The sequence below is a fragment of the Bombus flavifrons genome, chromosome 6 (genome assembly GCF_040668555.2).
Source record: "Bombus flavifrons isolate JBK064 chromosome 6, iyBomFlav1_principal, whole genome shotgun sequence".
NCBI classification, from domain to species: domain Eukaryota; kingdom Metazoa; phylum Arthropoda; class Insecta; order Hymenoptera; family Apidae; genus Bombus; species Bombus flavifrons.
Window position 1 is genome coordinate 2,902,114 of NC_138447.1, and position 22,517 is coordinate 2,924,630.

The following is a 22,517-nucleotide window of genomic DNA, read 5'->3' on the forward strand; positions in this document are numbered from 1 at the left end:
GCTAAATGATTAAGATACTTTCGTGATTAAATTCTTATCTACATTATCATTTATTAATTTCAGATTAAATTTCTTAAAATACAAATAAAAGATTATATTGGACTATGATTCATATATTACATTATATAAAGTATGATTCGCGAAAGGATCTTACTTTACATTTCATCTATTTCCACTCACTTTTAAGCACTCCAACAGTAACACTATCCGCTTGCGCTGATTTTACAAAGATCATAGCTTACGTATCGCAATCTCTCGCTAACAAACTACGATTTTTTTTTTCGTCAGGATGGACGAGAGGGCAGAACGCAGCACGGTTGACTGACGGTACAGTGAACGATGTAAATGCCTTGGAAAAATTCACCACGATGAACGAACTTTGGACGGAACTGGATGCGTACTATCACGACTAATACATCGGGAAATCGCGATTTAGATAGGAAGATAATAGTTTCTACCCAGCAGGAGGCCTCGACATTGCAACGGCGATTGATCGACCGTAACAACGGCGACGATTGAACGGAAATAACCGCTACTTTCCAACGAACGGAAAGAAAAAAAAACGTAAATTGAAGGCGTGAAGAAGACACAAGGAAGCTAATAGAAATATGAAAAAAATCTAAAAAATAAGAAGAAGGAATGGAAGGAGGAAGATGCGAAACAAAAATGCGAGAAAAATGTATAAATTTATAAATCGCGGTACACGTCCAGAAAGTTTGCGAGAAGAGCGACGTGGTAAAGAAAGATAAGACAGGCAGAAAGTAAGGGAAACACGAAGGGCAGAAGCTGCGTAAAGATAGATGTGGCCGAAACTGCGTATTAATGCCCGTTCTCCGACATTAATAAAGAATAATATAATAATAATAATAATGAATTAAATTAATATTATTAATTGCTAAATAATTAAGTGACTAAGTCTAGAATATATATAAATATTATATATATAAATATATAAATATATATATATATAAATAATTGATAAATATTAGACGATAAAACGTATGGATCCTTAGCATTTAAGGCAAACGAAAAAATGGCGGAAGAATACCAACTTACATACGAATATTATTATAATTACTGGTTATTATTGTATAACGTTATGGCGACTTTTTTTTCTAATTGATTAACAAGAACAAGAAGAGGATGAAAAGCCATGCACCGTGTTAGCTCGCGCGTGTACGCGTGCGCAATATACATATATACATATATATACATACACAGATATATATATAAGTGTGTGTGTATATATATATAAATACAAATACAAAATACAAATATAAATATAGATATAAATATAAATACAAATATATAAATATAAATATAAATAATAAAAATATAATTATTATGCGCATAACACACGTTCGCACCCGGGAAGAGAGCGTCTCTGTGTTGGGCTTTCGAATTTTTTTAGTCGTGTAGAAACGGTTAATAATAAAAAAATAAAAGAGCAAAAATACAAAAGGCGTGTAAGGAATTTTTCGAGGAGCGCGAATCGACAACACGAAGGAGCACCCGACACGGAAGTGTGAATGTTTAGTCCGGGGGGGGGGGATTTAGGATAGGAGACAACGAGGACGCTAGGCAGGCCAAGAGTGCGCTTCGCCCTTTTTCTTTGTTTCTTGCGCGCGCGTGTCCGCCACTTCTCAGCGTGCTCTTTGCCGACTGAATGCCGGAATGACACTTCTCGCTCGCCCCGGCGCGGTATCGTCGAAGCACTTTTCCCTTTTCCCGGGTGTGCAACGAGGGAGAAAAGAGGACGAATAAAGCACGGAAAGAGCAAGAGGAGGGTGAGGTTGCGTACATAGACCTAAGCACGCGTGTTACACGGATGACGTGTCGCTGTTTGCATTGCTTATCGTGCGATGGATAAAAGGAAAGAAAAAAAAAAAGAAAGAAAGGAATAAAAAACGCGGGGGCTGCGAAGCGAGATGGACGGATTGAAACTCGCGAGGCTCTATGTAAGTTAGACGAACAAAGAAAGAAAAAAGAAGAAATAATGAGGGAAAGAGGAAGAATGGAAGAATACGACCTGCTTTTAAGATGATGCTTATTGATAAGAAAAGAAGATGTAGTCATCCAGCGCAAAGAACGATTTTCGATAGAGGAAGAGAATGAGAGAACATTACATATACAGGGTCGCGAAATCGAGTAAGAGAACGCTAGGTCCCAAGCGTTGTATCGCGTCGAAAGTCTGGTCTCATCCAATGCCGAAACGATGATCGTTGAATTTAATCGGCCATTGTATAGCTGTTTAATCGATTACTTGCATTAACTTCGGTACATACATGCATATTACACGTACGCGAATTATTGTATCGTTGATTTACTATAATGCATGATCCTATAAAGGAGCCTGCAAGGGAAACACAAGCAATGTTCACCGACACGCATTTCACACAAGCTCACAATAAACGTATATAAAATATCTTCTACATACATTTCTACTTACACGCTCAAACTATACATATGTTCCACACAGAGACATAGACACTCCGAACACAAATATAATATATGCTGTGACACGCACCGGCGGCTTTTTAACGGAATTATCCTAACACACATGCCTACATACACATACAAGAAGAAATATATATATATATATATATATATATATATATATATACACACACACACATACCCACGCTACACCAGAAAGAACTATATGCAAACCATCAAGTTACACGAAATAAGATGCATTAAAAGAAAAACAAAATATATATCTACACATATGCGTGTATTCAGTTATTATACCGCGCGTCCGTATATGTACAGTGCGTTAATTGAAGGCGAGATTGCTAATCGCCAATTTAATGCGCCATTGCATAAGTAAAAACGGAAGTGAAAGTAATGCGTGCAATAAGAATGATATTTGGACACGAAGCGAGATTGTGCGTCTCTATATAACCCGGATGCGTGTGAGAAAGAATGGGAGAGAACGTGACGATACGTGCGTACGAGAGCGAGAGAAAGAAAGTCATTAAATCTTTAAGATTTACGAACACGGTCACCTAAAAATGTCATTTTACGAATTAAAAGATGTTAAAAACAGGAAGGAAATTGGAAAGTTTATACGGACTGGCGTAAACACGAGAAATCGTTAAATTGCGGAACGTAGCCTTACTCGCGGAATGACTGAACACCAAAAAATCCTTGCGTTCTTTCGCGCTTCGAAGTATTTCCCTAATTAGACGGACAAATGGCCCGAATGGGGATACTCCATTCAATTATTCGTAATTGGTCTAGGTTAAATGCGTGTAATATCGTTCGGGAAACAGGGAGGTGTCATTACGTTCGTTTTGTTTTTTAGCGCACGTATGTTTTATAAAATTTAAGTCAGCCCTTGAGGAAAGTTCGATTTAGGGACTCGAAGGGCATCGCGACGCTCGAACCTCCCTGCTTCTGAAGGGGACAAATAAAAAAGAAAAATTAAAACAAAGAAACCGTCGACGTGCAAAAACTCATTCCGCGGACTATATAATTCAGATTTCGTTGATACAGCTGATCAAAAACTGTTTTCATACGATACTATTAATTACTATTATTGAATTTGTCAATATTGAATTATTGAATTGAGTGAGAGTCAACGAGCGATAAATTAATTATAATTATTACAAAAACAATGGATATACGTGCGACAATTCTAGGTACGGTTATTATTGTATTCAATAACAGGGTAAAACAAAGAACAAAGAAAAGAAACATTGAAGAAGAAGGATGACTTTAAATTGGGACGCGTGTCACGTCGAACGGCAGCCATTTTGTTTTCCTGTGCGCGGGTATGCATGCGCACGATGAAAAAGATGCTGAAGAAAGGAAAGAAAGGATGAAGAGGAACGAATGAACAAACGAGTCAATTCTTACGAACGTTAGCAATACTTCGTCATGACCACAAAGGATAAAAATGGCAAATAATGAACGAGAAAAAAAAGAGAAACTAATAATAATACTAATATAAACGATTAATCTATATCGCGGATAAACTTACATGAATTCTTAAGTTCGTGACGCGTACACGCGTGACGGGTGATCCTCGCTCGTTCTCAATAAAAGAAAGTGGAATATGAGAAAGCGGAACATGAATGAGTCACCACTCCTGGACAAGAAAAACGTACTGTAAAACGAACTGCGGTCGCGTGTATTTTCGACGCTACAAAGCCGACTTCTTGCAAGCGAAACAAAATGGTAGCTGCTTCGTTACGCCCCAGGACTAACGATAAACGCGTGCAAAAGAGGTAAAGGTATATGCATCGGGCCAAAACTGTTATTATCCAGGTAACTAATAATTCGAAATATGAAAAAAGTCAAACAGCAAAAGGATACACACACTATGAAAAAAGAGATTGGTATTTTATCGGTAGACCGTACACCATATATAGGACGATGCTGTTTTCAAACGGGTGCAAGAGACGAGTACGCAGAAACGAGCGTTTCTTCGACGATGTTCTATTCCTGATTTTTTCGTTTCGATTCTGACAAGGTTTCTTTTTCAAGGTTGTGCGAAATTACGAGAGTTTTGTGAATGAAACGCGACATAATCAAGCGAAAAAAAACAGAAAGAAACGCTCCGTGCTCATAGCTTCACAGGCAACTTCTGTTGCCTTTATTCTTTTGTTACGTTCATTGGATCCGGTGGGAGAAAAATGAGTTAAGTGAGCGTTAAATAGACGCGTCGAGCGCTTCACGTATCACGGAGCTGCGCTAATTGTTCAAATAGACGGAGAGTTGGACATTGCGCGGAGAAGAAGAGTGGAGAAAAAGAAAAGAAGAGAAATACACGAGAACATAAGCACCAGCTCAAAGAACGTAAAATGTAACAAGATTCGTCGTATGTAGGTTTAAGGCACGCTGACGCGCGAGATCGTAGAGGATGGGCAAAATAAGGAAATGTAGAAAGCATATACACATACAAATGAAGAAATAGAAGAAGAGAAAACAGTCATAATTAAGTGTACAAGTTGTAACTTTTCGCAGTTAAGGTGAATGGTGTGCCGAAAGAATCTTGGGTTCCTGATCATTTATTACGTTTAACGTTTTAAACTGTAGAATTAATGCTCATCGTTCATTTTGGATTTGAATGAAAGCAATTTTGTTGAAGCGTGATTAACGAAGTAATGTGATAGTTATTATTATTTTTGAGCAATGTGTAAGTATCTTAGAACTAATTTCAAACTTATTTATTTAAATTGTTTCGTCGTTCTTTTACGAACGAATCGAAGATGTTGCGGCAGGAACCTAAGCGACTTTCAACGAGAATCCTCTGGAAAAGAGAATTATATATAAATATATAAATATATATATACATATTCGAAAGAGATCTACGATCAATTATTAATTAGACAAAACAAACTAAAATGCGATCAATATACAAGCGAGTTAATACAAAAAGAATTAAGAGAAAAGAAAGGAGAAGATAAAGGTGTCGCGAGACATATAATAGGGAAGACAAGTCATAGGAGGGGATAAAAATGAAACAAGAGGAAACAAAATATATATGTGAGTACAGTCCACGCGTTTATATTTATAAATATGAAATACATTAATATTGAAATATTACGTCTATATCTACATCTAGTATATATATAAATATATATAAATATAAATATATATATATAAATATAAATATAAAAACGATTAAGAAAGACAAGAAATATATTATGACTATATATATATAAATATATATAATAACTGATTAAGATGGCAAGCAGACAAAATAAAAAAATATGAGGATTATGGGAGATAAACAGATATATTGAAACATTGTTTTATGCATTTGTACATATATATAGTTATTGATGTTTTAAAAGCTAATATACTATTGTACTGAACAATTTTTCGATGATCATCATCGATGATCGTGAAAGGAGAGTCGAGCGGGGGTACAACCGGGGTAGATGAGGGTAGAATGAGGATTGGGAAGACTAGACGCGGAGAAAGATGAGAGGAAAGAAGGAAAGAGAATAAAGAAAAAAACGGCAAAGAAATGTGGGGGGGGGCGAGCTCGTTGTTCGATGCAGTCCAGTCTTCTCTCACTTTGCAATACTCTTCCGATTTTTTACACGAGGGAGTTTATTTTTCCTGGCGAATTTTTGTCGAAATTGAGCATGAGAAGAAAAGTGTACGGAAATGATAATGATATAGGAAATTCAGAAGACATCGCTTGTTTATCGACCGAGCTCGATCACTCATTGCGCGATTAATACGCTCACACCGACACTTCCACATTGTACACGTATGATACACACGCATACAAATACTGACACGTATATATATATATATATATATATATATATATATATATATATATAAATATAAATATAAGTATAAATATAAATATAAATATAAATATACACGCGTATAAATAATAAGTAATAATTACGATAATCGAAAAATATATATTATATACATATATATATAAATAAAATACACACAGCGTGAGCTAAGGACAGGAGAAAGGAAATGGAGGTCACAATTGTAAAGAGAGTGCGAAGAAGATGTTAATCAAGTGAGTAATCGATTATTGCCATTCCGTGATTGAGCCGTGAAATTGAAATTACAAGTACACGACTGACAAATCTTCATGCGATAGGTATGCGCGATGTGTACAATGATATGAAAATGAGTGCAATGAAATATAATAAAACACTTTATAATACTTAAGTCTTAGCGGTACTTAAGTGCAAGTAGCGATTATAAGTAATGTTTCCATTGTACATTTTATCGTTACAGAATTATCGTTATTGTAAAAATTATTTTTTACAGGAAGCATGAAAAGGCGAACAAAACTATTCTGTTTCATTTGTTTCATACGTTGACAGGATCTTTTGTTATACTTTCGTCTTTCGTTAATTAAATCGTTTTCAACTTCGACCACCTCGCGGTAGACGGAGTTAAATGTAATTGCGAAGTCATTCGACTGTACGATATTTCGTAGATAATACAGCAATATTGAGTAATAATTTAATGAAGATACCGCTGCGAGCAAATTCAACATAATCAAGCGTATTTAACCCGTTTGCAATTAATGGAAGTATAATGTATGAAGGTGATTATACAACCATAGGGAAGATAGTATGCAGACTTGAACAAGCATCAGTTCACTAATGTTCACGTAGAGTTCAATCTGTTTGCGCTTGACCCAATAGTGATAGTTGCTCGCGCATAAACGATCGTTCATCATTCTGAAATAATGTTTCACGTTCAGTCTGTATTAGTGATAACGATATAACAGTTCCATATTTGGAACAGACGAATAGAGTGGCCCAAATGATTCAAATGTTAGAGTTTACGAACACTCTTTTTAATTATATCACTTTCTAATCCGTACAATTGTTCTATATGCAAATACAAACACATATACACAGACACATGCATAGATACTTTCAATCACGTGTTTTCTTACGATACAACGAGAACAATACTCTTCGAAACAATTATACACGATACAATTATCAACATAATGGAAACACGCGCTATATACGTTAATTAATCTCGTCCAAACAATAAATTACACATATTAATCAATACACTGATATACTTACACAGGACAAAATAAAAGCAAACGATTAAGATAATGGAAAAGAAAAGTTTCACTTCGCCTCACGGATTCGTCGATATCGATCCTTCGATCACTTTCTACGCACCCTCTATTTCTTGACTGCTGATGTTTCCTAGAACGGCTAGTTTAGCGTACATTTCGCTGTGCGACACGAATCTGCGAATTTCTGTTTTTGATTTTCTCAAATGAAAGCTGACAGGCGACAGATGACATACGAAGCGTTTTACCTTGTATGGAAACACGGAGGAAACGCGGACACGATGCCACGATATTTCGAAGAAAATAACCCCCGTCGCTCTGCGTGCGATGTGACTGTGGTTCGAGAGAAAGAGGAGGAGAGAGTGAGGGTGAGTTTGTGAGCCGAAAAAAAATAACTGTGCGAAAGAGAGAAAGAAAAAGGGTGAATGAAATGAACTCGCAGAAGTCCGTAGATAGATAGACAATTTTCGAAACAACGTTTTCGTGCGTACGAGAAAGATCGTTGCTGCGACCTGACACGAAAAATTGGAGCGTTTCTCTGCTGACTGACTGCCTCTGAACTTGCTCGTAGTACCTACAGTTTCGATTTCGATTTTTAAGCCTGTTCAAGTCGCGTTTGCTAACTGGCGGACAGAGAGAAACGCTCTGAGCGGGTACACGATTCGATTAGTCGAGTTTCAAGTCAGTTGTAATATAATCGATTGATAGGGATCGTGATGCCTAAATCAGTGTTCTTTTTTAAGTGGAACGTCGCAGCCAAAGACGTAGGCTAAAGGATCCTACTTAGGAATTATTTTTATTCGCGCATTACGGGAACATGCGGGCCAAAAGAGCTCGTTCGTTTATTATTATTATTATTATTATTAATATTATTAATATTATTTCTTTCCTTGTCTTTTTTCTGTTGACTTATATTGTATTTTAATAACGATTAATTACTACCGTTCGATTACTATTAACAGCGTTATTATCGGATAGTATTATTCTAACGCGTCCCACTATCATTTTCTATTTGTCAGGATGCAGTAATCCGCTGTGTTATGAGTACAGATATCATTGTCTTTGAGCCGATGATTTCGTTTACTTCAAGTTTCTACCGAGAAGAAACGCGGCTCGAAGAAATCGTCGTCCGTCTCGAATACCAATCAGAATTATTCTGTTCCATGTGTCGTCTGTTCGATATGAACGAGTGCTCGCATTTTCAAAAAAAAAAAAGGGAAAAAAAGCTTTCTTGCAAAATCGAGAAGAAATGTCAATCTGATTCGTTTTCAATTCACTTTTAGCCAGACGTCCAGGGGATTTTTTCGAGTCGCTGATTAATGAAATGTGAACATAACCCCATACGATATATATATAATATATAATACAATATATATAATATATAATATATATTATATATTATATATAATATGTAACATATATTATTATATATAATATATATTTAATTACATATTATATATACATAACATCATATATATTATATATATTATATATATGCGCACGGAAAGCATACAATATTATGAATAAGTATATATAATCATGTAATTACACGTGCACACGTTCGGATGAGCAGTTAAACGTAATCTGTTAATATTCTTCCTGCGTGCAGAACAAGGATATAACAGCCACGAGCTTCGATGAAGTTTTGCTAACCATCGTACAGCAAGAATACCAGTTCTTTTTTTCATTCGATACCCATTAATATCAATATGTATCATTTTCTTTTTTTCATATAAAATTATTCAGCCGGTTTTATGCTTTAATCGTTGAGATAAGATTGAGCGATCAAACATATAATATTTGATCGATATCCAATTTTCATGTGTTCTAAAAAGCATTAGTTAGGGTGTGAAAATTTTGACGATATCGTATTGCCGTTATTAACGAAAGGGTAATCTGAAGAAATATTTAAGGAACGTTCAATTTCGATGAATACACTTTTCCATGGGCCAACCGAATCGATTATAGAGCGAGTATTTTCAATGTTGCTAAATTTTGTAATATTACTTAACCGCACTGACTCGCGTTAGTTTCTAACACAATTGTATGCTCTTCTCTGTACTATCGTGACGTTTTTCGTTTGTTTTATTATGTCATTGTTCCAGTTTTACCGCAAACGATTGGTACCTGCTTGTGCAATTCGTAAAATAAAACACGATAAAGGCCATTATATAACTTTCCGTTCCTCTCGCTCCTCGGATCGATTCTCTTACCCATCGCAATGGGTGTGTTCGAATCAGTCAAGCAAAAGTTGTTATACTTTAGATGCTCGTTCTTAGAACGATCATACGAATCGATAGATAACGCGACAATTATCTTCGAAATTGTGAATATTCGAGATCTCCGTAGCAGTTGTAGGCGGAAAAGTAAATATTTCGTTCAAGTTAGCTTCGAAGCATATATATTTATTGCTTGTTTTTCAATTTACATATCGTGTTGATCTATAAGATCTAAAAATTGTTTCATGCTTTAACGCTGTATCATGACTGCGATCATCAATTTTCGAAGAGTTGCTAAATTCTTCCCTCCTTTCTCGCTTCTTTTGGCTGCCATCGATCGATCGTTTCACGATAACTATATTTTCATACCATAAATCGTATCATTATTTCTTTCATTAATTTTCTTCGCGGATACAAAACAACCACGCAAACGTTCTCGAACACACCGGCACACGAGCACAATAATTTCATTCGTATCTTCCGTAAGGTGAAAAAGAAGAAGATATTTAAATAAACGAAAAAGAACAAGTCTGAGAAACAATTTTTCATCGATTTTTTTCAATCAATACGTTAAATAAAAGAACTGCATCGTAGTCGTTGTGTGCATGTGTGAGAAGTGAAAAAGAGTCCACGAATTTCAACACACTCGCTTTGATCCCGTTCATCGTTGTCCTTAGTTTTGTGATATTGTATTTTTGTTGTCGCGTGAAACAACCGAGGAATACCGAGTGTTTTCTGTGTACACGGCATGTTATGAATTACAGGGAGAGTCTTAGAGTCTCGTCATTCACATTGTCGAATTAGGGAACCATCTAAGTAATTTCTGTTTAAAACACGTAGTAAGAGAACGGAGCGAAGGTTTTTAAAAATATTTTTTACGACGCCTCGTGAGAAATACAAAGCAAAGGCAGATTGATGAATAGCATGAAAGAACGAAACGGAAGCTCGGCGGTATGGTACAGCTTGCAATGAGAAAACTTGCAATATAACAAGCAATAAATAAATCACTTTTAATTCCATGTATATTAAACAATTATGTGGATGCTTAATGAGATTTATTGAATTTAAACAAGCATAAAGAAAAAAGAAAAAAAAAATAATAAAGCCAGGAACTAAGACGAAATACTGATTTTACATATTCTTACTAATCGTAAACGATTACAATACGTATAGCGACATACTAAATTATACGATTATGTATCGATTAAAAAGAACAGATTAAATGAAAATGGTAAATAAATAATTATTAAACTAAAAAGCAAAAAAAAAAAACAGTACGATTGCGGGCGGGAATCGCCACGAAGACGGTAATGTCTAATCTATATAAGTACGTAAAAAGTTTCAATTTTACACTACCGATAATAATGACATAACGGTAAGGTTCTATATAAGATATAATGATGATTTATAATAATTATAACATTGTACAGAATATTTATGAAAGGCGCGCTGCTGGCGAAAGAGCCGCGCGTTTCTTTGTGTGTTCGTAGCTCGCGAACGCAAAAAAAGAAAAGAAATAAAAGAAACGAAGGAGGAATAGAGATAAACGGCGAATAAAAATGAAACAATACGAGCAAACAAATGAGACACGTTTATCTTTTCTTGTAATCAATAAAAATTGTTCGAATTAAGCGTGGCTTAAAGTCGTCAGTAAATTTTCAGGCATCCATAACAAATGTGAAGGAACAACGCGCGACTCTCTATCCAAAAGCGGCTAGACTATAATGGATGTTTTGTAAGATAAAGCAAAACGATCACGGATTATATTGAGATCGCGTTCAGAGAAATGTATAATCGATTACGTATTCGGGATAGCTCGAATTTACTCGACGACGCCTTTCTCGATGGGGGAATAAAAAAAATGTAAGAAAAGAGATAAAAAAAATTAAAAAAAATGAAGAAAAGAAGAAGTACGAAAATTGCGGCTCTTTTCTACCGCGAATATATTCGAGCATAGCGACATGGTGTGCTGTCAAAAGGTGAAAATAATGGTCCTTAAAATTTAAGCGGAAAAGAGTAACAAGACGCAAAAAAATAAAAAATAAAAAAACAAAAGCGAAATAAAATAGAGAACAAAAGATAGAAAGTGAGAGAATTTATCCGCCGTAGATGTGTGGCGTAAGAAAGGGCCGATAATCTAATTCATGTGTATGTATACAGACAGAAAATAAATATAATATTGCGATTATAAATATTAAACTAATAAAGAATAACAATATTGTACCCCTCTGTACATATAAATATATATTATAATACGATGATTATTACTATATGATTTATTATAAATATATATACATAAATATAAATATATCTCATGAATTCACATTATTATGTTTATTATTGTTTACTTACTATTATTAAAATTATTATCATTGCGATGATAACGAGAAGGATGATGATGATGATTATTATTATTATTATTATGATAATATTATTAATATTTAAGAAAAGGTTCACAACGTGCCGTGTGTATGTGGGAATAAAATATATAATATAATGGACATTGTTCAATTCAATTCAATGTCTTGTCGTTTTTCTCTCTCCTTGTTTTCAGTCTCATATCATATCCTTATCACTTTAGATAATCTTCCTTTCTAAATTCCAAAATGTTATTTATTCTTGAACATTAGTTAAAAGATTTAATATATCAAATTCATCAATTATAAGTTTATTGTGCTTCTTTGCCTAATTAAATTTAAAAAAATCAATTCTTGAGCAATATACAACAATAGTACCGTTATTTTATTATTAAATTTTATGATAAAAGGCTTATTTTCAATAAAATAAAATAAGTAATAATATACATATGTATATACATATATTTTTCGCGCCATATAGTTTAGATTCTAGTTGAGTACGAAACTATCGATAAGTCGATCAGAAAATATGGCGCCAGCCATGATAGATTTCATTATCAGTGTCTTAAGTGATGTGTCAAACGTGACATGAGTTTTCTTTCAAATTTCGTATGACAGTTTAATTAATACCGTTGTACATTATCTAGAACGAAATGGGTATTTTCTTTGCAAAGAAAAAGCCACCGAGCCGTGTTACCGAACAGGACAAGGCCATTTTAGTACGTTGTTTCACACATTTTCTAACCTCAACCATTTTTATTTCAGGCACATATTGACTGATTTCTAACATTTTTACAGCAACTGAAACAAACTAGGGATAAAATCAAGCAATATCAACGAAGAATCGAGCAAAGTCTCGAAAAAGAACGGTTACTCGCAAAAAAACTTGTACAAAATAAACAAAAAGAGTAGTTATTAAATTCTTGTCTATTGTAATTTTAAAATGTCTTTAAAATATTTGTTAAACGTTATAAAATCTTTTCAGACGTGCTTTACTTCTTCTACGGAAAAAGAAATTCCAAGAACAAATATTATCAAAGACTGATGGACAGCTAGAGAACCTTGAGCATATGGTACATGATTTAGAATTTGCACAAATAGAGTTGAAGGTTGTAAATGGCCTAAAAGTGGGTAATATTGCATTGAAGAAACTACATGATTTATTATCCATTGATGAAATTGAAAAAGTTATGGACGAGACTAAGGAAGGAATTGAAAAACAAAGGGAGATTAATGAAATATTGTCTGGAGAACTTACAGAGAATGATGAGAGTGAAGTTGAAGCAGAGCTTAATGCTTTGTTAGCGGCAGAAATTGAAGAAAAGGCACCAGAAATACCAGAGGATGTAACATTACCAGAAGTACCAGAGGATATAACATTACCAGAAGTACCAGAGGAATTACCAGAAAAGAAGATCGGTAAATACATTGTATAATATACAAATAAATACCAATGCTATAATACACAAATAAACACTATCATGTTAGATTTATTCTTCTATTAGAAAAAATACATTTAATCCATTCATTTATCTTCTTTTTATTTTGCAGAGCGTACAAAACAAAGAACAAAAGAAACTGTTGCTCTGGAAGCATGAACAGGTGATAAATATCATTAGTAAAGTTTCTATTCTATTGGCACTTTGCGCAGGGGTCTCTGTATATATGTACAGTACATTATATGTAAGGCTCAGCGTGAATAATTCTCATCCAAAGGGTGTAATTGAAAGAATGGAAGTTACGTTTTATTAACAAAGTCGTTTAAGTGCTAAAGACTGTTATTATAAACTGCGTATACATATATGGTTTTGATGCTGTGAATACATAATCCAGGCAAATGTACATTACTCTTTCATATATTACATATACCATGTAAGTTTCACAATAATTATATTTGTACTACCTTACATGTACAAATATCTTTTTATCTTATTATTGGCCTTTCTTATGTGTAGTTATATAAAAATATGCAGAAATTTAAAATCTTTTAATAAATGTGATCTTATTTACAACATGTTCCAGTAAATCTTATTCTGCAATAAATTATACAAATTTATAAACATGATTCAACAAAAAATTGTACATAAATCATAAAACCTTTCTCCAAAATGGAGATTATTTTGGATTAAAACGGAATAAAGTATATTAGGTATCTTCAACATTTCATCCTTCTAAATATTGTTTTCGAATAGGAAAACACTTATATAATGCAGCTAGTAATGCTCGTTATTGATATCAATCCTATTATTGCATTGACCATACATGTTCTGAAATCTATATCTTTTCGTTACTCTTCTTCCTTTGTTTGTTTATTTTCGTGGAAAATATTCATATAATATATAATAATAATCATATATAATAGGATGATAATATTCATTTATCTTTTATTAATCTAGAATATTTAAATTTTTCCCGCAATGTAAAATTGCACAGTCATATGAATAGAAGGTTACACGTGATCAACCAGCTTAAATTATTCAGGAACTGATAAGATAAACCAACCACCGAGACGTTCTCAAATACCTAGTATCTTCAGAATATTTTACGCTTATTCTATATGCTCTTAGCTCAAGTTACAACGCAGATAAAAATATATTCACTTCTATTAATGATATGAATAAAATTAATGGAATTTATGATTTCACATGAAATATTTTGTTTCTATTTGTCTGAATTGAGAAAATATAGTGCGATACTTGGTACCATTGAACTACGCGTCATAATGTAATATAATTTGATCTTTTTTTTGGAGAGGAGGGGAAAATGCAATTGCGCATACCCCGTGTCGCCACGCGCCCCCGGGTTATGTGGATCTCAGCAAGATGTTAACGCCTCTACCCACTAAAAACCCCTCCTCATTCTCTCCTTCATCGGTACTGAGTAACCACCCGGCACTACCTCACGGCATTAAAAATATTTGATCTGTGCTTCACTTAAATTAGCATAATTAGACAAACACTTCGGTTATCAAGCAGGTCACCTATGTGACTCCTATAAAAACTTTTTGTTTTGTTAATGTTCCTTTTTCGAAGTTAACAATGCGATACTTTTAAATTTAAGAAATCAGACACTTAATCATTTCGACATCGACCCAAATACTAATGAAGTTATAGAAATAACATATATCATTGGAGAATCACTTTATCCCATACAGGTATCATATAATTATATTCATAAATTTGCAAATCAGTTTTATAGGACGGGATGGTTTGTAATTCTTTAATGATTATCTATCTCTACTGATTTGCAAATATATAGCAGATATGTAGAGCTTTTATTCGTCATTTTAATGTCTATGTCCATGACTAATGTTTTAATATGCGAAATATCTTGCATCATGAGATTATTTGTAACAATCAGAAAAACGAATTTAGCTTGTTATTTAGATTTTAACTTATTTATTCTCCAACTGTCTTTTTACATATAGTGAAATAAACATTTGTTTTTACTGTGTCCAACTGCAACATTGACGCTTTCGAAGTTTCCACAATTCTATAATCCGAGATAACACGACTTTCCTAATATCTTCCTCCCAAATTAATTTGCCGCTTTTCATTGTCAATGTACGTTACATTCAAACGCGAAGTAAGCTGAATTATTCAATGGAACCAAATGTCAGCTGTTCATTTTCCATATTTACTTATGTAATTTCGCAGTGTCATAACTTTCCAACTTTCCGCGCTCGATGAAAACTACATGTACGTTCATATCGTAACATTATACTCAACATACAATAGTACATCCAAAACGTCAAAAAAAAGTTATCCACAAAGAACTGTACTCACTAGATAATATATCTTTTGTTTTGTGTAGATAATATATCTTTTAAGTTTAATATTTTTTCTAATCTAATATTTAAAATTGTTTTCTGGTCTTTATGTTCAGTTTCAAAATCGAGTCACGAATCCATCGTTTATTTTACCGGTGACCATCTACGTTTTCATAATATTTGCATCTCTTGTCTTGTACCGAACAACGTCAAAGTCCAACGACTTTGTTAGATTCAACGAAGCTTGTTTGTGCGGCAGAAAACGTCGTTTGAATAGACGATGTCTGATGTATTTAACTTGGTCTGTCGAATCCAGATAAGACCAGCTTACGGCGCCAATAACAACGTTCGAATTGTTTTAACAAATCTCATGGCTCCTACGAAATCGTTTCGTAGTCACTAAACGATTAACACAATTTCGATGGTCAGGGACAGAATCCTAACAGACTGTCGATCAAGTAATAATTACTAATAATCAATTATCGTTGATTAATCGTGTTGCTCACCCAGAATCGTACAAATAAAAGTGTATTCGCGCCTAACGATTGCGGTATCAATTACGACGCTAATTGTTCTCGAAAATTGTCTCTCTTTACCACTTGCAACTCAATAGAATTTTTATCGAGGGAGCTTTAAACGACCATTGATTGACATATAGCAAACGTAATTTGCACTGTATACTCTTTTTCATCAAATGTTTAATTTTTCAAAATATTACATTTGTCGAAGGAATGATGCAAATTTATTCCTTATTTACACGATAGATTAATTGTATAAAATTCTTTATACTCTTTTTAGCTGCTTTCCGTCATTATACCTTGATACCAAAGAACAAATTGAAAAAATATTACATGAAGAAAATGGAGAGAGGATAAGAGTTAAATGTTAAATCGCATAGACAGACTATCATAAAAATACAAAATTAATTCCAAAACCAGATATTTCATGTTAAATATATTCCATTTGGACAGAGTCTATGATGCAAGATCGTAAACTTTACGCGAATTCGCGAAGTCGTTGGGAAACTGACGTTCGCTGAATACCGGTAACACCGGGAAACGACGAATAAAACGGCTATCACTTGAACAACTGTTTCTAGAAAATCTGTCAAATTATTGACAATACGCGTACAGGCTGTGCAATTCTAGTAGTAAATTACAGGAAGTATCACAGTCTCCTGATATTTAAAATGACGCCTGTATGGATCAACGATTCCCTATTTAAAACCAGATGACCTTCGCGAAATGAGAGAGACGAAGAGAAAGGAAGAACGGCTGAGGAACGGGATCCGCTGACTAACCTCCGGCCATGAAGCCTTCGTTTTATTTCTTTTTCTTTTCTCCGAGTCCGAACATATCATTCTCCTTATCTGCGAGTGTGTCGTAGATCCGGGAATTTCAGCAAGTTCAACGATTTGTGATCGATTAATAAACGAATTAAGTGACGTCAATTGTTGTATGATATGACACAAGAAGGACATTATCTTAGAACGTGATTCTCTTTTTATCGTGAATTATGTTAGTTGAAATGAAGAATTACCCATCTTTAACTTTAACCCTGTTATGTCCTTTGGCTCATTTTATATACAGTCGCATCTTTTTATTGTCCAAAAAATTGTTCTGCTCAAGAAGGATACGAATGAATTACTAATATATGTTATTCTCCATTTCAACTTTATATTAAATATATCTTTTAAATGTTAAAAGTCTCTTTACCTACAGGAATGAGAGAAATGTTGGAAAATGAGAATTCAAGAGTAGTAGTAGGGTAAACTTTATTTGAATTTTTAGGTTCGAACATAATTGGTAAGAAGCGGAGGATCACGATTGACTATAAAATATGTAAGATTCAGGCTATTTTCCATTTGATTTATTATTATTTTTTAATGTACTTATTGATTACAAGATATGTAAGATTCAGGCGATTTACCTTTTATCTCGGTCTATAGGAAGCCCTACATTCGATATTTTTTACCAATTGACTGTTACCTTTCTTACCACAGTGCAATATCTAGAATGTCTATCCCAATAATTTCATCGTCCAAAAATTCATCGTCCAAGAATACTTGCGAATGTCAATCTTGTTACTTAGCATCGATTCTCTTCCATTAGCAATAGCGTTACTGTACCAAACAGTACAAGGTATAATTTTGCGGGAAACAAGTTAGACGCAATTTCGACGAGCATTTCGTTTAGATAACAAGAAGTTTTACCGCGTAATTTACTACTTTAAATATAGCATCCAGTGATTCTTTATTTGTCAGGAGGCAAACAAAGTTATTTCCTTGACTCAGGTAGGTATGCAAATTACGATCAACAACGAAATAAATCGCAGTTTGTTTATTCTCCGTCTTTTATCAAACAAGCATCGTTATAGTAAATATATTAAATAAATTTACTATTTCTGAGATTATTTAAATTAATTCAAACATAGAAAATATTGCGGCGGTATAAACTTGTTATGCATCGGATTTTGCTCTATCTACATAAGTTTAACGAACGATTTCATCTCACGATAAACGACTTCCTTGGGTGGCAAGGATTTTCTACAAGAATGATTGCATACAGTATTTCGCAGACTCTTGCAGAGAGAGAGAGAGAGAGAGAGAGGGAGAGATAGAGAGACAGACAGAGAGAGAGAGAGAGAGAGAGAAATATATCTTATCTTATTGGAAATAATGCAGATAAAACATTGAGACGACAGTTTATCTGCGACGCATATATATACGTGACGTCTCACAGGTAACGTTTCCAGGCTACGTCTCCAGTCTTGAACTTAATGTTTTCGTCAAAGCCTGACCTCCTTTAAATACCTCTTATCTTGTAATTACACATCTTGCTATCGAAAAGTTGAAATTCTGGAAATTAACAGGCTGTTTCGTAAGGTGTCACATGTTTAAACTCTTAAATTTTTTACTGTTCGGCTGAAGAAAATTATTACGACAAAATGAATAGAAGGATGCTTGAAACGATTTTACAGCTTCCCCATTTCCATTTTCTAATCCTTTGAAGCCTGAGGATTCAAGTTTATTTTTATTTTCTATTGCATTAAACTATTGAAATTGTGTTTAAGATAAATATTTCCTAGTTCTGTTGAAGTCTTCATCGAGAGCTTGTACTGCGTTATTTTCAAATAAACGTGCCGATACGTAAAATACTCTCTCTCTCTCTCTCTCTCTCTCTCTCTCTCTTTCTCTCTCTCTCCATCTACATACTTCTTCTCCTTTGCGATTTTTACTCCAAACAGAAACAACGAATCGTCTTGTAATAACAGTAACAATGCACCAATCAGCTTAAATTACCCGCTGCATCGATTTGCATACATTGATTCAACTTCGTCAGTGTTCCTTCGCTGAATTTACATTGAATCGCTCCTAAACCTATCCCCTTGATTTCAAGTGCATGATACCTCTCTTATACAATATGTAACAGTACCACGTGCAAATATCCCTCGTCGAAGGTTGCGGAAGTGCGATGAGATAAATAAAAGTTTTAGTTTATTTGAACAACATGATATATGGGATTTTTGCATAACAATGGAATCTGGCTTTATAACGCTATCTCGAATTATTGGAAGACTTTGTTCACTATTGAAGAGAGTTAATAACTTTTACGCACGGAATAAAACGCAAAGGATGGGTTTCGAATATATATTGATTAATGATAAACTAACAATCTGGGGATACCAGACGGTTCTCATCTGGATAACCTTCTTGTTTCATCGATTCTATGTTAAACTATTGATAACGTTTCGTCGGCTGTAATTTTCTACAAATTTACGTCTCACGAAATCTTGTAATAAAATTTATGTCATAGTATAGGTAAACAGATATATACTTTATATAGAATTACTTATGTATGTACTAATACTTAGCTTCGTCCTTGAACATTTAAAATCAAGTTATAAAATATTCTTTATACATCTACGAAAGAGATATCTGAATATTCTGTGTGGAATAATCAAAAAAATGAAACCTAAGATATCTTCTCCAATGCGTGCAGTAGATTATATCTTAATGATCATGGCGTACATAATTTTCTTTTTAAAAAGAGATTACATTGATGAGGTGTTTTATAAAAATAGTTTTGGAATGGAAATGGGTGTTTAACGGTATTAAGGGATACGTAAACTTGAAAGGGTTTAATAAACAATTTCATCGAAGACGGTTCCAAAGAGAAAGTCCCGTTTTACAGCACTATCTAAAGGAGTGGTCGTCGAGGAGAGCCATTATTAAACCAAGTGAAAAAAAGGAGGTAAAAGATATCAGTCGAGGGGAAAATGCTTTAATTGGGCAGAAGAACAATAGCATAAGGCGTTGTACCGGGACAAAATGAGTCATGCCTACATACAAGGTGAGACAACTGAATTCTTAATATTATAGAAACTAACTTTATATATTTCTTCATCATCTTTTTACTAGCAAAAACCATCTCCAAAATTTTCGTTACTACACGCATTTAATCGATATTGATAATTAATTGAAAACAAATTTCCGTTTCGAAAAAACCGTTTCGACGTTCGCAATAAGATTTTACAGTCAGATTTTACAATGTGCGTGTAAATGCTGAATTCATATTGCCCAAGAACGTCGTACTTTATTTGAAACACCGGAAACGATATTTTCATAGGAGGTAACATACTGATGAATATCGTTCGCTGTACCCACTTAAATTATAATTTTTCAAGAAGCCGGCGTTAACATTACCACTTAGGTAGTACATTGAACTTTCATAATATGTGGTAGAAGTTTTAACAGTACTACAGTATAACAGTAGTGTGGTAAAAACGGAGACAATTATGGCCTTGTTTGCCTCTTAAAGATGCGAATTTTAATGACACACGCGACATCGCGTTTATTACGCGTTTCTAATAATACCTAAACAATCTTTTGCGACATTAATGAGTTAAAAAATTCATTGCATTATGTTATAGAATTGGATGACTCATCGTACACCTGGGAGTGTATGAAGAACACCGGTGAGATTTTACAAATAGAACGGGACACGAAACATTCGTCTCGTCTTGAGAACGTTAATTGTACCGTTGCGCTGCTTGTAACGAGGCTGGGAGACGCGTCCACGATGCTGAACAACCGAACGAAGCATTTCCCGATCTCACGTCGTTTTAGATATGTACATTTCTTTCTTTATCAGTTCATGTTTTCCCTTCCTTTTTTCCATATTTCTTTTCTCGTCGCCCAAGAAACACTCGGCATCTTTTGTCTCAATTAAATGGCACGGGTCAATTGAGAAGCTGTAGTAGATGATAAATTGAAATTAATGTCTGTGTTCCTAGATCATGCTTTGACGCTATTCCGATATTGCACACAAACAAAAAAAAATATACCAGACTAACCGTGAAGTCAATTCTTTATCTTCACAACTTTGTTTGCAGCTCTAGATAATGTTTCCAGCTCTGGTGCCATTCGCCAGATAGTACTGGTTAAAAATTATTGCCAATAAAATCTTAGATGATTCATACCTGCAAATATTTGTACGCGATGCATGCAGTATTTGAAAAGGTAGAAAAATATGTAAAGCGGTGTTATAATAAAATTGAAGCTAACGTTTTGAGTTGCGATGAAATTATCATATCCAGTTTGTTAGATGAACAAGATTTTTTCCCTAATTATTTAAGATTGTATCTCATTTGGTACGTTTCTCATTATCATTGTTAGTTGGAGTAATAAGGATTCCTCGGACTCTGTGGAATATTCCATTGATTTAATGTGGAACTTAAGCTTAATCGGATCTAGATCGAGAAATTTGTATGTCGTCAAAGTATCTTCCATAACAGTTATTTGTGTAATTAGTTATAGTATAAATATAAATAATTAAAGTTTAGAGAGTCTGAGTAAGCATAAGTAATTCCAGACGAGCATAGTCAGACACGTACTATAAGCGTTCCTAGGCGTAACTTCACTCAAGATATCATTTAATGGAGCGTTTATCTTATTTAGATTGTAAATCTATTTGCGATTAAATAACAATAAAAAGGGAATAACTTACATTTCCGGAGAATACCGGACGAAACACGTTACGATAAGTTTCAGAATCTATAAACGATAACTTTTATAAATTAATTAAAACTCCATCATTAAAACAGTTTACATGTATGAATCGAGTGATTCTTGAGCTCAGAAACATCAGTCGACGCTGTTACTCGATAGTTTAATTCATGATCTCGTTGTGTTCCAAGTATATTAAAATTAAGTTATCACTTGCAAAAACATTTATACAGTCGAACGTATTCTACTGTAGTCAAAATTAAATGCTGAAACAACCGTCGGAAATGTTTTTGAGATAATTATTCACTAAGGTTAAGCAAATATTTTTCCTATCTAAATGTTATCATCGCTTTGACATACCTCATAGTATATCAACCTACCATTTAACTTTTAACAAACCATGTACCCAGTTTCGTCATTATCATAACACGGTTGCATAATTACAGCAAAAGACATTGCTACGTGACCCACATAAAATACAACAACTGCAAACCGAAGATATCTAAGGAAGTTCGAAGTGTACACGGAGGATATCGCAATGTTCAAAAACCGGGTTCCCCACGCAGCGTGAAAGCAACGCAACCTCACGTCTGCGCTCACATCAATGATACGTGCTATACTCGTAGCCGAG

The 22,517-nt window shown here is 34.1% G+C and overlaps 2 protein-coding genes and 1 long non-coding RNA gene across 7 annotated transcripts in view; 2 read left to right on the forward strand and 1 right to left on the reverse strand.

Moving 5' to 3' along the window:
* Window positions 1-7,929, forward strand: part of Rbp6 (RNA-binding protein 6) — a 766,744-nt gene extending 758,815 nt beyond the window's left edge. For all 5 annotated transcript variants that reach the window (XM_069115475.1, XM_069115474.1, XM_069115476.1 and 2 more), the window contains one exon: window positions 289-7,929. The gene's annotated coding sequence lies outside the window, so the exon portion shown is untranslated. The remainder of the gene's footprint in view (window positions 1-288) is intronic.
* A 4,696-nt stretch (window positions 7,930-12,625) lies between these two features.
* Window positions 12,626-14,124, forward strand: Vps20 (vacuolar protein sorting 20). The gene is made up of 4 exons (XM_069115278.1): window positions 12,626-12,829; window positions 12,909-13,018; window positions 13,096-13,529; window positions 13,662-14,124. Exons 1-4 carry the CDS (start codon window positions 12,764-12,766, stop codon window positions 13,706-13,708), a joined length of 657 nt encoding a protein of 218 aa, XP_068971379.1. The 5' UTR covers window positions 12,626-12,763; the 3' UTR covers window positions 13,709-14,124.
* Window positions 14,125-17,821: 3,697 nt separating this feature from the next.
* On the reverse strand, window positions 17,822-22,516 carry LOC138181118 (uncharacterized). Its single transcript, XR_011173443.1, has 4 exons — window positions 22,267-22,516; window positions 21,446-21,582; window positions 21,235-21,360; window positions 17,822-21,132 (listed from the first exon to the last, which is right to left on the reverse strand). It is a non-coding gene; the product is annotated as an uncharacterized LOC138181118 (long non-coding RNA).
* Window position 22,517: the final 1 nt, after the last annotated feature.